This window comes from Pipistrellus hanaki (genome assembly GCF_964339955.1).
Source record: "Pipistrellus hanaki genome assembly, chromosome: 7".
Taxonomy (NCBI): Eukaryota; Metazoa; Chordata; class Mammalia; order Chiroptera; family Vespertilionidae; genus Pipistrellus; species Pipistrellus hanaki.
Window position 1 is genome coordinate 86,029,443 of NC_140509.1, and position 16,853 is coordinate 86,046,295.

At 57.9% G+C, this 16,853-nt stretch overlaps 1 protein-coding gene across 2 annotated transcripts in view; it reads right to left on the reverse strand.

Annotated features, from left to right (window-relative positions):
- The window catches only part of PLG (plasminogen), a 32,531-nt gene that overhangs the window by 14,319 nt on the left and 1,359 nt on the right, over positions 1 to 16,853 (reverse strand). Inside the window, exons 2-9 of one of the 2 annotated variants that reach the window (XM_084890910.1) lie at positions 15,253 to 15,456; positions 11,290 to 11,404; positions 10,072 to 10,211; positions 7,456 to 7,576; positions 5,617 to 5,735; positions 4,100 to 4,262; positions 3,110 to 3,255; positions 2,274 to 2,433 (exon numbers count right to left, since the gene is read on the reverse strand). In XM_084890910.1, coding sequence (XP_084747036.1) covers positions 2,274 to 2,433; positions 3,110 to 3,255; positions 4,100 to 4,262; positions 5,617 to 5,735; positions 7,456 to 7,576; positions 10,072 to 10,211; positions 11,290 to 11,404; positions 15,253 to 15,319 — 1,031 coding nt within the window. In that variant the 5' untranslated portion in view covers positions 15,320 to 15,456. Of the gene's footprint in view, positions 1 to 2,273; positions 2,434 to 3,109; positions 3,256 to 4,099; positions 4,263 to 5,616; positions 5,736 to 7,455; positions 7,577 to 10,071; positions 10,212 to 11,289; positions 11,405 to 15,252; positions 15,482 to 16,853 lie in introns of both variants that reach the window. The other variant, XM_084890909.1, reaches the window with a different exon arrangement.

Sequence of the window (16,853 nt, forward strand, 5' to 3'; positions counted from 1 at the left end):
TTTTTTAAATTTATTTCAGAGAGGAAGAAAGAGAGATAGAGAGGAACATCAATGATGAGAGAGAACCGTAGATTGGCTGCCTCCTGTGTGCCCCCTACTGGGAGTGGGAGGAGGGATTGAGACCAAAACCCAGGCATGTGCCCTTGGCCAGAATGGAACATGGGACCCTTTAGTCCACAGGCTGACGCTCTATCTGCTGAGCCAAACCATCTAGAGTCAAAGTCTTATTTTTCATAAGAGGAGGGTTACTTAGAAAGTCACAGGAGTAGAAGTGGTGGTAGAAGAAATGGGCTCAGAAAACAAGTTACAGAGGCAAAGAAGGGCCCTAGGAGCTTAGGATGGGGGTTATGGGGGGGGGGGGGGGGAGAGAGAGAGAGAGAGAGAGAGAGAGAGAGAGAGAGAGAGAGAGCGCCTTAACAAAGTCTTAAGTGACTGCAGTATTTCTATCAAAGGTGCTAATTATTACAGTGCCACAAGTACAGGTCCACAATGTCAAAACAACTTTTAAATCTATATATATAAAAGCCTAAGCAACTGGCTGACCGACCAGTAGCTATGATGCACTCTGACCACCAGGGGGCAGACATTCAATGCACAGACATGGAAACATGGGAAAGACTGATGAATCTCAGAGGGAAAAGAGGAGAGCGGGAGGGCGGGAAGAGATTAATCAAAGATCTTATAGGCCTACTAGAGGCCCAGTGCACAGATTCGCATACTGGTAGGGTTCCTTGGCCTGGTCTGCACCCTCTCACACTCTGGGACCCCTCGGGGGATGTTGGACTTCTGGTTTCGGCCTAATCCCCACAGGCCAGGCTCAGGGACCCCACCGGTACACGAATGCATGCACTGGGCCTCTAGTAGATTACAATTTTTAATTAAAAAATAAAAATTAATATATGCTCCATGTAAAAGCTAAGATGGCACATAAATGTGTAAAGAAAGTTCCAGAATGTCTCCTTTCCCTGGGAATGTTAACTTTGTGTCCCGGGGATAACCAACATGAATTGTGAAGCGTGTGTGTTAGATTTTCTCTATGCACACACATGCTTCTGTGTCTGTGCCTGTGTCTCTATCTGTGACCACTTCGGGCTATGAGAGCTGGAACTGAATGCGTCTCCCTGAGGAAGACACGCCGCAGCCTTCCCAGGCCGTTCACAGCTGCGGCTAAATGCTGTGCGTTCCCAGTGGGCAGCCATGAGCACAACGTAACTGCCGATACTCCGTCTGGTGGATGGCGCGCGGGGGCTCAGGGCTGAGGGACCTCTGGAAACTAGCTCCCAGGCCCGGCGTCGTTTCCATGGGGCACGTTCTGGGGGGGTGGGAGGAACCCCATACTGTCCTCACTCCACCCACCTGTCCCACCCCCTCGCTGCCGCCACGCAGGGCCTGGGAGCGGGATGAGGCTGAAGGACAGCGGGACAGAGGGGTGAAGAGAGGCACCTGGGTAGACGGGGCCCGAGGGAGCTGAGGGAGCTGAGGGAGCTGAGGGAGCTGAGGACTCACGGAGGAGTCAGGAAGCACTGAGTAAGAAACAGCAGGTGAGGAGCATGGGGGCTGGGGGTGCGGTCGCCCAGGGCCTCCCCGGACACTGCCCTAGCCTCGCAGGATTCTCAGCGGTGGACTCCCCTCTCCAGCCTAGACCCGAGACCCGGGGCTGTCGGAGACAATGAGGAAGTGTGGATCCGAGGCCATACATGGAGATACCACAGGCACGGGCTTGGGCCCACGATTGGAGGAAGCCAGCCAGAGGGTGGCTGAGCACCTGGAGGTGTTCAAAGGCTGACTGACCCGTGTGGGGCAAAGAGGCTGTCTGCCAGCCTGGGCTTTGGTCACCTCCCTGCCTGTTCCCGTCACCATCCGTCTATCCCCGAGGCGCCTGCCCTCCTGCCTTCCCGCTCTGTGTTCTGGCAGCTCACGGCCCCTCAGACCGGAACGCTCGGGCCCCGATGGGCTGAGCGGGTCAGGCTGTAGACGCTGTGACCCAGCAGGTGCTGTGGGTGGTTCTCTTGCTAATCATCGGGCCATTTGTCCTCCTGAACTTGCCACTCGTGTGTCCCAGCCCCCGGCCTCCACAAAGCTGCTCAGGAGAGACAGCCCACTTCTAACATCTCTTCTTTGGGAATTTTTGCTCAAAAACAAGGCAGCCGAGACACCGTGCCTCACTCTCTGGAGCCAAGAGAAGTTGGGGCCTAAGGAGTTGGCGTAAACAGCCCCTTCCAGCAGGCTGGCGTGAGCCGGGCTCCTCCGCGGGTTACAAAGCAAAGACGTACGCGTTGGGCACTTTGTCCGGCGTCTTCGAGTGCCGGTGTGGGGTCATGGACGACCAGGACTGGCACTTGCGCCCGGTGATGGTGGTGGACGAGGTGCCGCGGTAGCTCTGCCCGTTGCCGTGGTAGCACTCCTGGACCACGGGCGTCTGCTCGGGGGGCACTGAGCGGAAGCGGGAGAAGTCGGTGAGTAACGCGTGGGACGGAGAAGATTGTGAAGCGTGCGAGGCTCCCAGGACAGCCGCCTCTGCTGGTGCCCCACTCTGCTCCCCGTCAGCCGGCAGGTGGGCACGCACAGGGAACAACAGAATTTTAATGGCCTCGCGTTTTTGGTAAATACCGTAGTTAATATAAAGCACAGGGAAGCCTGGCTGGCTTGGCTCACAGGTTGAAGTCATGGTTTGATTCCTGGTCAGGGCACAAGCCCAGGTTGTGGGCTCCATCCCCAGTAGGGGGCGTGCAGGAGGCAGATGATCCATGATTCTCTCTCATCATTGATGCTTCTATCTTTCCCTCTCCCTTCCTCTCTGAAATCGATTTAAAGAAATACATAAATATATGTATATATACAAATATATAGATTAAAGAAGATCAGTGACGACTGTGAATGCTAAGCAACTTGACCTGCTGGCCTCTATGGAGCCCTCCCCGCCCTCAGTGGGCCCTCCTCCTTCTCAGGAGCACAGGACGGGCTCACCACGGAGGCCCTCCTTCGGCCATGACCGGAGCCTCCCGGTGTAACGCCAGCGGAACCCCCCCGCGCGTCCTCCGCCGGAGCGGAGCTCAGCTCTCAGAGCGCCGAGCGGGAGCCCCCGCCGGCCCGGCTCGCCCGCCGCTACCTGTGGCGTCCGCCTGCTCCGAGGACAGCGGGGAGGACTCGCAGGACGGGATCTTGCAGTGCTCCCACCGCACCTCGCTGTTGGTCGTGTAGCACCACGGGCCCGACTCGCCGTCGGGGTTCCGGCAGTAGTTCTCCTCCAGGTTTCTGGAAAAGACCGGCGTGAGCTCCGCCCTCCCGCGGGCTCCCTCACACGACAGGGAGCACGCAGACCGGCTAACGGGATGGCGGACGCTTGGCCAGCGAAGCCTCCGGAATTACAGGCGCCGGAAGGTGGGTGGGCACATGGGCAGAGCGGGGGCTCTGTAGGACCCAGAGAGTGATGGCGCCGTGATTAAAACGTGTTCTTCAACGGGGGTTGGAGGCTGGGGAGCTGGGGGGGTCACCAAGCAAACAGCTCTGCGGTGTGCCGGGCCCAGAGCTGAACGCTAGAGCACATGGGCATTTCCCAGAGTTCCTGCCTCAGACAGGATGTCCAGCCCTGGCCGGGGTGGCTCCGAGGTTAGATCATTGGCCCCTGGACCAGAGGGTCACAGGTTCAATTCCTAGTCAAGGTCTTGTATGCGGTATCAGGTTCAATCCCTGGCCTCGGTATGGGTGTGTGCAGGAGGCAACCAATTGATGTGTCTCTCTCACCTCTCTCCCTCTCTCTCTCTCTCTCTCTCTCTCTCTCTCTCTCTCTCTCTCAAGTCAATGGAAGACTATCCCCTGGAGCGGATTAGCGACAACAAGTCTGTCCAGTGTAGCCCTGGGTCCCGTGTTCTCCAAACCCGCTGCTCAGCGCTCTGACTGAGCGGGCCTGGGGAGGCCCAGGACTGGCATTTCCAGCAGCCGCTGCCGGAGGGAGAGCCAGCGGCACAGGCGTCCGGGCCCGCTCACCCCCTGCCCAGCCCTGGCCGTGGTCACTGCAGGGACTCCCCGGTCGGAAGCCAGCCGGAGCCACGTCGGGGATCTGCCTTGGCTCGGCCGCGGGAGGGGCCGGCAGACTCACTTGCAGGGGAAGTTCTCCGGGGTCCTGTTGTGCTTGTGAGGGGTCTGCTGGCTCCAGCGCTGACACGTGTGCCCCGAGAGAGTGACGGCCACCTTCCCCACGTAGCTCTCCCCTCTGCCCTTCAGACACTGGTGTGTGGGCCCGGAGGACGGCGGGGGCGTGGCTGGAACGGGGATGGGAATGGCTGTGAGAGGCCCTGACATGGGGGAGGCACAGGCGGCCGGGGCGGGGGCGGGCGCCGTGGATCTGGGGGCATCAGTCTGGCTGCTGGCTGCTCACCCCTTTGGAAATGGGAAATGATTTATCGTTTTTAGAAGAAGTTGACTTGGTAGAGTCATGCCTACGAGACCCTTTTCCGAGGAACGCCCCCAGGAACAAGGCCCTTGGAGCGCATGCTGCTTTCTGTTTTCTTTCTCAGTGTGTCATACGTGTAGGGATTGGCATGCCTTCTCTTTCTCAGTGTGTCATACGTGTAGGGATTGGCATGCCTTCTCTTTCTCAGTGTGTCATACGTGTAGGGATTAGCATGCCTTCTCTTTCTCAGCTTGTCATACGTGTAGGGATTGGTATGCCTTCTCTTTCTCAGCTTGTCATACATGTAGGGATTGGTATGCCTTCTCTTTCTCAGCTTGTCATACATGTAGGGATTAGCATGCCTTCTCTTTCTCAGCTTGTCATACGTGTAGGGATTGGTATGCCTTCTCTTTCTCAGCTTGTCATACGTGTAGGGATTGGTATGCCTTCTCTTTCTCAGTGTGTCATACGTGTAAATATCTGCATGCCACCCTCACCCCAGACCTTCACATACATCAGTGACCCAGCCTCCCCTGTGAAGAATCAGTTATTTCCGCATGAACACAGCCAAATGCCGCCCAGCTCTCCATGAAGCCAGCAGAGAGGCCATGGACAGAAGCCTCAGTGTCTCCAAGGAAGAGCACGGGCTTCCGGGAATCGCAAAATTCTTGAGAGAAGAAGGAAAGATGCCAGAAAGAGGAGGTGACGCCAGAGGGAAGGGAAATGCCAGGGGACTTGCGGCCCATCCAAGAGCGGAAGCCCCCAGGCTGCACACCCTCCTAACCCCCGATGACCGTCCCTGTCTGGACCTCCAGCTCCTCCTTCCAGTTCTCATCGAGGGAAAGGCTTGGTAAAGGGTTTCTCCCGGTCCTTCCTGCTAAGCGAGCCGGTTCAAACCCCCCCCCCCCCGGGCGCCCCTCTCCCGCTGCTCCCTCAGGGGCCCCCCTGCAGACGGACCGCTTGCTCACAGAGCAGCAGCCAGAGGGACTCTGTGGACAGGACGCTCAGGTCTGACGGCCCCTCGAAGGCCACAGGCATGTCTGACAGGAAAGACCACAGCACCATGACCAGTGGGTGCTCAGACAGTTCCCGAGAGGAGCAGGAGGCGTGTGACGGACGGGGCAGTAAGTCCCACCGCATTCGTGGGCTGCGGAGGCACGGCACGCAGCCCCGGGACCCTGGCTCCTGGGCAGACGGTGAGGGCCTTGGGCGGGCGTACTCACTGCAGCGCGGGATGTTACAGAGCTCCCAGCGTTTGTTGGGGTCCGTGGTGAAGCACCAGGGGCCGGGCTCCCCGTCGGGGTTCCGGCAGTAATTCTTCTTCAGGTTCTTGTTGGGGAACCTGAAGGGCAAGGAGGCGGTCAATGGCAGGGAGCGTGCTTGCTCCGCGGCACACACTGCAGGGGCGACACAGAGGAGAGGCACTGGGCCCTGCGTGAGGATGGCACGCACATTCGTGGAGCGTGGCACATTTTAAAAAATAAAATGAGAAATAGCACAGAACGTGTCCAGCTGAGCATCACTTTATAGTAAGGTGACCAGATGTCCTGCTTTTGGCGTGACAGTCCCAATTTTTAACAATTTGTCCCGCGTCCCATGGCATTCTTAAAAAGTCCTGATTTTTTTTTATTTATTTATTTTTTTTTTAAGAAATCGGGACTTTTTTTAAATGCCACAGGATGCAGGACAAATTGTTAAAAATTGGGACTGTCCCGCCAAAAGCGGGACGTCTGGTCACCTTACTTTACAGGAGCAGGTGCGGAGCGCCTGCAGACACGGCCAGGCCCCCGGGGAGGCGGCGGGGAAAGGCGGCCTCAGAGAGATGGCGGCCTCGTGAGGACCACTGTGCGGCGGTTTACACGTGTGAGTCACAGGACAGGCTCAGTGAGGCGGCCTATTGGCCGCCTGGAGAACGGATGTCAGCAAACTCCAGTTGTTCACTTGCAAACAAGAGCGATTTTAAAACACCGGGGACTTGCCATTGCCATCTTCAGAGTGTGGAGAGCCGGCCCGCTGGCCTGCCAGGCCCAGTCCCACCAGCCTTTGGGCTGAAGGCGGCAGAAAGGGGCACCCCATGTTCCCAGTGCAGGCTGGGGGCCCCCGCAGCGGCCCAGGGCTGAGACCCCGAGGCGAGCAGTGCCCGGGCCCTCGGGCTCAGCTCACTCCCTGCCTGACGCTCTCGGGGCTCAGCTCACTCCCTGCCTGGGCCCTCGGGGCTCAGCTCACTCCCTGCCTGAGGCTCTCAGGGCTCAGCTCACTCCCTGCCTGAGGCTCTCGGGGCTCAGGCAGGTGGACTGAGCCAACCCAGTGGCTTCAGGAATTTTCGGTCCCCTCACGTGACCCGTTTGGCCCGGGAGGCTCGGCAATTCCCCGGAGCTGTGCACAGGGAGATCTGGGCTCAGTCTCACTTCTAAGTTCCCTGAAGTGGCAGCAGGTCCCACCGTCATCATGGAATGAAGACAAGATCAGAAGCAGCTACGGAAGGGGGTGTTTCCGGAACAATCCGTGGGAAGTAGGGGGGAGGGGATTGCTAGGCCAGGACTCACTTCCTGCGGCACATTCCTGACCCCTGGGGGAGTCTAGTGAAAGCTGGGCATCCTGGGCCCAGACACAGTGCACTGAGATGGACACGCTGAGGGGCTCATGCCCACCCACAGGCCGTGGTGAGGGGCCCAGAGTGTCACTGGAAGGAAGGAGACGAAGGAAGTGGGAGGAGAGGGAAGCGCTGGGGAGCACCCCAGAGAGCAGATCTGGGTTTCTCAGCTCTCTGTGCATGCACCGGCCAGGACCGGTTTCGGCAGAGACTCGGCAGAGGGTCCTGGACCCTGCGTCTGACAGCCGGCCGCCTCTGCACCCACCACCTCTGCACCCACCACCTCTGCTCCGTGCACCCACCACCTCTGCACCCACCGCAGAGTGGGAGCTGCACGTGGGAGAGGCAAAAGGAGACGCTGGGACGTCAGGTTCGTTCTCCTCTCGGGGGACAGGAACACATCTCAGCAGCAGTGAACGCCCGCTGGAGCTGTGGGGCCAGGAACACGGCGTTCTCTCCCGGGACTTACTTGGCGGGGATGTAGCCGTGCGCGTGCGGGGTCTGCGAGTCCCAGGCCTGGCACTCGAGTCCGGACTTGGTCCTGGAAATGGTGCCCTCGTAGTTCTCGCCACTGCAGTGCATGCACTCCTCTGGGCGTGGGCAAGCAGGAAGGAGGAGTGAGAACCAGGTCTTACATACCGCTCGCCCCTTGGTCTATGTGCTGTCCTGTTCATACAGGCTATTCAATGTTCACCAACCCCTGTTCATACATGCTGTTCAATGCTCACCAACCCGTTCATACATGCTGTTCAATGATCACCAACCCCTGTTCATACATGCTGTTCAATGATCACCAACCCCTATTCATACATGCTGTTCAATGATCACCAACCCTGTTCATACATGCTGTTCAATGATCACCAACCCCTGTTCATACATGCTGTTCAATGATCACCAACCCCTGTTCATACATGCTGTTCAATGATCACCAACCCCTGTTCATACATGCTGTTCAATGATCACCAACCCCTGTTCATACATGCTGTTCAATGATCACCAACCCCTGTTCATACATGCTGTTCAATGATCACCAACCCCTGTTCATACATGCTGTTCAATGATCACCAGCCCCTGTTCATACATGCTGTCCCACAGTCACTAGCGCCTTGTTCATATGTGCCATCTGATAGTCACTTGGTAATAAAATTGGCACTAAAGACTCAATTTTAATACAGCCTAAAATGCCTCTTTCTTTCAAATGGTAAAATTGGCATATTTTGGTCAAGACCACCTCGACTATTACAGTCACAACCAAGTTCAGACATCCTATGAGGCTTGTCCTCGGCTGGGGTGCACTGGCCCTGGTGGGGAGGGGACACGGATTCCCAGAGCCTGTCTGCTGGGACTTTTAAAAAAGGGGTGTCTTCGTCTCAATAGGCTCTTTAGAGACGGCTGTGTCATTGCCGAGTGTCTGGGTGACGGCACCCCCGGACCCGAGCGCTGGGCCTGTCCGTGCTCCGGACGCCCTGGGAGCAGAGCCCCCGCAGCCGCAGCTCTTTCCGTGTGCTGAGCAGCACGCCTGCTGCCCTCGCTCTCTCACATTGTTTACACACAGGCGCTCTCGTTTAGAATTCTTGGAATGACGTGGCCCAGCAGGGCCGATGGGGCTTTCAGTTTTATGGATCAATAAGGAAAGAAAGAGCTAGACTTTATACCAAAATGATGTGTTCCTGTCAACTACGGGACAATGACCTCACAGCATCGTGTACAAATAGAGTCCCCGCGGTGGAGGGAGATAACGAAGGGCCCCTGAGCTGCCACAGCTGGGAATCCCCGCCCCTGCCCGCCTCCCACACTCAGTGGGGCAGGAGGTGTGAAATGGAGAACACGTTTTCAGTAGGATGTTCATAATTTTTAGCATTGACTGCTGAGATGTGCTATTCAATTGGCTGGCTCATTAAAATAACGATTCGCTGATTTAAAAACTGGTTCTTCAGAGCAACAGAGGCCAGGCCCGGAGCAGCCAGGCCCGAAACAGCTCGCTCCTCGCCTGTACCTGCCCACGGCTGCCTCTCAGACATGGCTGGAAACTTTTGCGGGAACTTGAGGGTCTGCTGAATCAAGTGATGAAGGCTTAGAGCTGGATGTGTTGAGGTAGTATAGTGCTGGGGTGTTGATCTGTGAGTGCCTTGGATGGGGCCTGGATGAGGCTGGTTGACCTATTTGAAAATGTCTTTTGTGTGAAGTGTATCATTGGGCATGTGGAGGTATTATTGATATGAGAAAATGCTAAGTAACAGATTTACTATCTGAAAAGGGATTTACTATCGGGGAAAGGGAGGGAGGAAGAGACTGAACATAAACTGTGCACCTATGGATGAGGACAATGGGGGATGGGGAGGGGGCAGAGGGTGGGGTGGGAACCTGGTGGAGGGGGGAAGAAATGAGGAACCTTTGTAATAATATGAACAATAAAGATTGATTTTTAAAAAAATAAAAATTAAAAAAAAATTAAAAAAATAAATAAAAACTGGTTCTTGGCTTAGCTTCAGTGCAACAGCAAAGTCTCCACATTACTGTTGTCTCTTTGAATTGTACTGATTTTGCGGTTTTATTCCAACTATATAGCCCAAATCTGTTTTTGTGTTTCTCCTGTGTGCTGAGCTTTAAGCATAGGAAGTTTGTGTCTAGAGTTTACATCTAGGTTTTTTTAAAAAAATATTTGTTCACATTAAAGGAGCATTTTCATAAAAATAATTCAGGTTGCCCTACCCGATTTGGCTCGGTGGATAAGCATCGGCCTACGGACTAAAGGGTCCCAGGTTCGATTTCAGTCAAGGGCACATGCCCAGTGGGGGTCATGCAGGAGGCAGCCAATTGAAGATTCTCTCTCATCATTGACATTTCTCTCTCTCTCTCTCTCTCTCTCTCTCTCTCTCTCTCTCTTCCTCTCTGAAATTAATAAAAATATATTTAAAAATAATTCAGGTCAACACTGGGACGTCTGAGCAAATATTGACCCTTTCCATGAGGTTCACGCATGACTCAACCGTGTCAAACTCGGTACTAAGTGGTCAGTCACGCTATCCCCGTGGCAAATGGCTTTACCGCGCACTGCTGTGCGGGGAGCAAACAGGCTCCTGACCTTCACACTCAGGGATGTCGCAATAGTCGAATCTGGTGGCCCGGTCGGTGGTGTAGCACCAGGGCCCCTTCTCGTCGTTGTCGGGGTTCCGGCAGTAGTTTTCCTCCAGCCCCTCCAACGGGTGGGTGGTGGGTGAGTACCTGGACGGGACGGGAAGGAAGGGAGGAATCACTGATTACATCCTGATCGTCAGCACATGACCAGCCACGCAAACCGAGGAGCCTCCGGCCCCACCCAGGCTCCAGGTCCTGCCATCCCAGTGCCGAAGGGTTGTGGTGTCTCTGCTGCTGGGCTGTGTTCGCACGGGCGCTAACATGCCCGTTATTCCTGCTTGTACATTCCCGCCTCGGGAGGACCACACTGTGTCTGTGCGCAGGTGGCGGGAACAACGCCTGCAAGCCTGTGGGTTCTCTGCATGCCGAACGCCTGCTTTTGTCACTGCCTCGCTCTGGGAAATGACAGTCCTTAGCACCGTGCTCCTCGTGACACTAGACTCTTTTTCTGCGTTCTCCCGTGTAGTCTTAAAGAAACCCCTACCAGGACGGCGATGTTAGCCTGGTTTTACAGATGAGATAAGGGGACGCAGCCGTGTAAAAACGAGCAGATCTTGCCTAAGTTGGAACAGTTAATAAGTGGCATCTCAAGAATTAAGTCAGATGCCATTTGGTCTCATTGCTTCCCCCATAAGCATTAATGTCCCAGGAATATGCGGTCCGCCCGTCTCACAGGACACGGTCAGGGCAAGCTGTTGGGAAGGGGCTGGGGTCAGAGACACCGGCTCAGACTTGACGAGCTCTGCCGCCGAGAACGCAGTGCCGCCTGGTGGCCCCTGGGAGCCGTGCAGAAAGAATGACTGAAAAAAAAAGTGACCTGTGGGAGAACCCACTGCTCACTTGCATTCATTTCCTCTTTCCCACCGCCATGCTGAGGTGAGAGTTCTAATTGGGTACGTCAGCTTCCAGCGATTGTGCCCTAAATGTAGCCACCGCTGGTCCCAGACTCAGCCTGGCATCCGTGCTTGGTGGTTCTCTGCTTACCAGGCATCCTCCCGGGAGCTGGGCCTCCAGAGAAGCATGCGTGCGGAGGGAACAGGCACAGCACGCCCAGGCGGGGCTGTGCATGACGGAGCGGTCTGCCCGGCACCGGCTAGGTCCTCTGTGCCGGGCGGGCGCCGTCCCGGGTTTGGAGGGGATGCAGGAGAGCACAGCGGGAGCTTACTTGGGGACGTGTGGCACACTCTCACTCCACTTCTGACAGGCAACCCCGTTCCTCGTCTTGGCCATGGTCCCCCGGTAGCGCCGTCCGTTCCCGGTCCTGCACTCTGAGAGGTAGACTGGGGAGACCACGGCGTCAGTCCCTTCGCAGCGAAAGGATAGGGTGGTCCTGCCCCCGGCCCCCTCCCGGCTCTGTGCGGGAGGAAGGGGAGGGGAGGGGGCGCAGGCAGGGGGCAGTGCGCTTTTCAGGGGCCAGGAGAGACCCAGCGCCCTAACTTCCCTGAGGCTCCCCGCCATTTAAACATGAAAAGTGCCGCCGAAACCTGTTTGGCTCAGTGGTTAGAGTGTCCGCCTGTGGACTGAAAGGTCCCGGGTTCGATTCCGGTCAGGGGCATGTACCTTGGTTGCGGGCCCATCCCCAGTAGGGGGTGTGCAAGAGGCAGCTGATTGATGATTCTCTCTCATCGATATTTCTAACTTTCTATCCCTCTCTCTTCCTCTCTGTAGAAAATCAATAAAATATATTAAAAAACAAAACATGAAAAGTGCCGAACAGGGTAGGAAAGTGGAGTCACAACCAGCCGCCACCTCCCCGGCTCACAGGGCAGGGCTCCATCCTGGTGTTAAGCTCATCGCCAGGCGCTCACCCGTGTCCCACGTGGCTCAGGGTGGGCACCCGTGGCTGGCAGGCCCCCTCCCGGTGTGTCTGCCCACTTCTGGTCCCCCCAGTTGGGTTATATGCTAACCAAGAGCCCAATGTTTTTATTGTCAAAATGTGTAATGCAGCTGTGTTTGGTTAAAGGTGACCTAAACTCACCTGGCACCATCCATGGCCATTACAACCTTCTAAACTGAGAAACAAATGAGAAAAAACGGCTTCTCTTTAACGAAGCTGAAGCAGTTAAGGACTGGAGAGAGCTGAATAGTTTTCAAAGTTACTATCAAGTCCACTGAGTGCAACACTCAGACGGTTGATTATACACTGAGTGGCCAGATGATGATGATCTCTGAACACATAATAATCTGGCCACTTAGTGTGTGTGTGTGTGTATATTAGAGGCCCAGTGCATGAATTCGTGCATGGGTGGGGTCTGGCCAGCCTGGCCAGGAGGAGGGGACATGGGTGGTTGGCTAGCCTGCCTGCTGGTTGAACTCCTGGTTCAGGGGACAATTTGCATATTAGCCATTTATTATATAGGATAGACACTGAGTGGCCAGATTATTATGCTTTCAGAGATCATCATCATCTGGCCACTCAGTGTATGTGGGGGAGACCATAAATACAGAAAGGTGCCTTACAGTCAGACTGAGGGGAGGAGGCTCTGGACCCGGCTCTGCTTCTCAGAGAAGGAAGCTGGTTATGGTGGACAAGGCCTCAGAGAGTCACTGATGCCAGAAACACACCAGGCCACCCTGGCGCTGGCCCAAACATGCCCAGGGAATCGTGTGTCTTTGATCCATTTGTGTCATCTTTCGGGATGCCCTGTGTGAACCAGCTTTAGAGTTAACTGATTGGCTGTCTGCGGAAAGTGTTCCTCACACGCCTATCGCGAACCAGGGCGCTTAGCCCAGCTGTCTGTTCACTGATTGCAAGCAGGTCTTCACGGAGACATCTTCCTACGGGAGACGTAGGCCACTTAGTGTACATGTGCCCAGCCAGCGTGGCTCGGTGGCTGAGCACTGGCCTCTGAGCCGAGAGGTCAAGGTTCAGTTCTAAGGGCACAGGCCCGGGCTGTGAGCTCATCCCCATGGTGGGGCGTGGAGGAGGCAGCGATGGACGATTCTTTCTCATCACTGATGTTTCTGTCTTTCTCTCCTTCTTCCTCTCTGAAGTCAATAAAAAGTGTGAGTGCCCGGCCAGCATGGCTCAGTGGTTGAGTGTCAACCTATGAACCAGGAGGTCACAGTTTGATTCCTGGTCAGGGCACAGGTACGGGTTGCAGGCTCAAGCCCCAATGGGGACGTGCAGGAGGTAGCCGATCAATGACTCTCTCTCACCACTGATGTCCTATCTCTCCCTCTGCCTTCCTCTCTGAAATCAATTTAAAAAAAAAAAAATGTTTTTAAGTGTAAACGCAAGGCCATTCGGAGGCCCGAGGTCAGGAGAGGCTGACAGGAGGTGGGGCCTAAGTGAGACCTGGGAGGTGAGAGGGACTGTCCAGGGGAGGGACAGAGAGGGTCCGGGCGGCAGGGGAGTGCCCTCCTGGTCCAGGCGCAGGGACAAGCGTTGAGCCGGCCAGCTGGGCGAGTTTCAAAGCCGCGGGGCCCTGAAGCCTGGGGGCGTGTGGATCTGATTCTCGGGGCACGAAGACCTTGGTGCAGGGGTGTCACGGCCCAGCCCCTCCGTGCCAGGCGGTGATGATGGCGGCTTAGAGCCAGGCGGTGGCAGTGCCATGGTGTCCGATGGCAATGGGACACCAGCCCTTCCCAGAAAAGATGGGTCGATATTGCACAGCAAGGAAACAGGACGGGAAGGACTGGCTTTTGACCTTGCACCTCTCCTGTTTGCCTAACCTTTTGCCCGTCGGCACCTGGAAAACAGGCGCCCACAGCGGCTCGCGCTCAGGCCCGCGTCGCCCATGGCCCCTCCGTTAACCACCCACAGGGACGGGTGCGGTAGCGTTTGTAGGGGATCCCACCAGCCCCTTTCCCTAACCCGGTGGGCCGCAGGGAGAGCCTGTATCGCATCCCTGACTCACTGTCTGTAAGAACTGGTAATGGCACCGGATAAACAGTAGATCTAACCTGCCCTCAGTCTCAGGAATTAGAGAGACAGCCCGGCCAGGCCGCTCAGCTGGTTGGAGCGTCATCCTGGGTACCAGAAAGGTTGCAGGATCAATTCCTGGTCAGGCACATAGCTAAGTTGTGAGTTCGATCCCCAGTTGGGGCATATATGGAAGGCAACCGACTGATCTCTCTCTCTCTCTCTCTCTCTCTCTCTCTCTCTCTCTCTCTCTCTCTATCTCTATATCTCTCCCCCTGCCCTCATTCCTCCCTTCTACTCTTCCTAAAATGCAATGGAAAAATGTCCTCAGGTGAGAATTAACAAAAAAATAAGTAAAATAAGAACAATGAAACATAAAAGGTGAGTAATATACTCAAAGCTGATATAGTAGGTTAGTGGTCAACTCTTATCCTGACTCCTAATTCACTTTCCCGGCTCCATGGTGCCTCCACTCTGTGGGCCACAAACTGCAGATGTGAGGGGGAGGGGCAGGAGGAAGAAAGGAGCGGGGAAGGGCCAGGAGGGGAGGAGGAGAGGCAGGAGGGGAGGGAGGGGAGAGGAAGGAGCAGGAGGGGAGGGTGGGGAGGGGAAGGAGCAGGAGGGGGAAGGTGGGAAGGGGAAGGGCAGGAGGGGGAAGGTGGGGAGGGGAAGGGCAGGAGGGGGAGGGTGGGGAGGGGAAGGGCAGGAGGGGGAGGGTGGGGAGAGGAAGGGCAGGAGGGGGAGGGTGGGAGGGGAAGGGGCAGGAGGGGGAAGGTGGGGAGGGGGAGGGGCAGGAGGGGGAGGGGGAGGGGCAGGAGGGGGAAGGTGGGGGGGAGGGGCAGGAGGTGGGGGGCGTGATGGGGAGGAGGGAGGGGGAGGACCAGGAGGGGGAGGGAGGGGAGGGGAAGGGGCTGGAGGGGAAGGGTGGAAGGGGAGGGGAGGGTGGGGAGGGGAAAGGGCAGGAGGGGGAGGGTGGGGAGGGGAAGGGGCAGGAGGGGGAGGGTGGGGAGGGGAAGGGGCAGGAGGGGAAGGTGGGGAGAGGAAGCACAGGAGGGGGAGGGTGGGGAGGGGAAGGAGCAGGAGGGGGCGGCTGGGGAGAGGAAGGGCAGGAGGGGAGGGTGGGGAAGGGAAGGGGCAGGAGGGGGAGGGTGGAGAGGGGAAGGGGCAGGAGGGGGAGGGTGGATGGGGAGGGGAAGGGCAGGAGGGGAAGGGGGAGGGAAGAAGTAGAGGAGCAGGAGGGAAGAAAACATGGTGCGCTCTCACTTCTCTTCTCGTACAGAACCACGTCCCTCATGCGGAGCACCGGGGCGGACTTGCTGTTGTCGCCCATGAGCACGCAGTGCTGCTCCTTGCTGTGGAACTGGAAGGACCTGCGGACCGGGAGAGAGGGCGTCAGTGGAGGAGCGTGGGGCGTGGTGAACGGGAGACGAGGGATGGTGCCCTTGGTGCCCCGGAGCTCACCTCACACTGTTATTTCCGGTTCCGTGTGCCCCTGTCCATGGCGCTGCCTCGGGCATCCCCTGGTGCCTGCTCTTGCTTCCCTCTCCCTCTCCCTCTCCCTCCCTTCTCCCTCCCCTTCTCTCTTTCCTTCTCCCTCCTCTTGCCCCTCCTGGTCCCCACCTTGTCCCCCCCCTCCCTCCTGGTCCCCACCTTGTCCCCCCCCTCCCTCCTGGTCCCCACCTTGTCCCCCCCTCCCTCCTGGTCCCCACCTTGTCCCCCCCTCCCTCCTGGTCCCCACCTTGTCCCCCCCCTCCCTCCTGGTCCCCACCTTGTCCCCCCCCTCCCTCCTGGTCCCACCTTGTCCCCCCCTCCCTCCTGGTCCCCACCTTGTCCCCCCCTCCCTCCTGGTCCCCACCTTGTCCCCCCCCTCCCTCCTGGTCCCCACCTTGTCCCCCCCTCCCTCCTGGTCCCCACCTTGTCCCCCCCCTCCCTCCTGGTCCCCACCTTGTCCCCCCCCCTCCCTCCTGGTCCCCACCTCGTCCCCCCTCCCTCCTGGTCCCCACCTTGTCCCCCCCCTCCCTCCTGGTCCCCACCTCGTCCCCCCCTCCCTCCTGGTCCCCACCTTGTCCCCCCCCCTCCCTCCTGGTCCCCACCTTGTCCCCCCCTCCCTCCTGGTCCCCACCTTGTCCCCCCCTCCCTCCTGGTCCCCACCTTGTCCCCCCCCCTCCCTCCTGGTCCCCACCTTGTCCCCCCCCTCCCTCCTGGTCCCCACCTTGTCCCCCCCCTCCCTCCTGGTCCCCACCTTGTCCCCCCCCTCCCTCCTGGTCCCCACCTTGTCCCCCCCTCCCTCCTGGTCCCCACCTTGTCCCCCCCCTCCCTCCTGGTCCCCACCTTGTCCCCCCCCTCCCTCCTGGTCCCCACCTTGTCCCCCCCTCCCTCCTGGTCCCCACCTTGTCCCCCTCCCTCCTGGTCCCCACCTTGTCCCCCCCTCCCTCCTGGTCCCCACCTTGTCCCCCCCCCTCCCTCCTGGTCCCCACCTTGTCCCCCCCCTCCCTCCTGGTCCCCACCTTGTCCCCCCCTCCCTCCTGGTCCCCACCTTGTCCCCCCCTCCCTCCTGGTCCCCACCTTGTCCCCCCCCTCCCTCCTGGTCCCCACCTTGTCCCCCCCTTCTCCCTCCTGGTCCCCACCTTGTCCCCCCCCTCCCTCCTGGTCCCCACCTTGTCCCCCCCCTCCCTCCTGGTCCCCACCTTGTCCCCCCCTCCCTCCTGGTCCCCACCTTGTCCCCCCCCCCCTCCTGGTCCCCACCTTGTTCCTGGTCCCCACCTTGTCCCCCCCCTCCCTCCTGGTCCCCACCTTGTCCCCCCCTTCCCTCCTGGTCCCCACATTGTCTCTTTCTGTGCTGACTGCTCTACTTTTCCTCACTC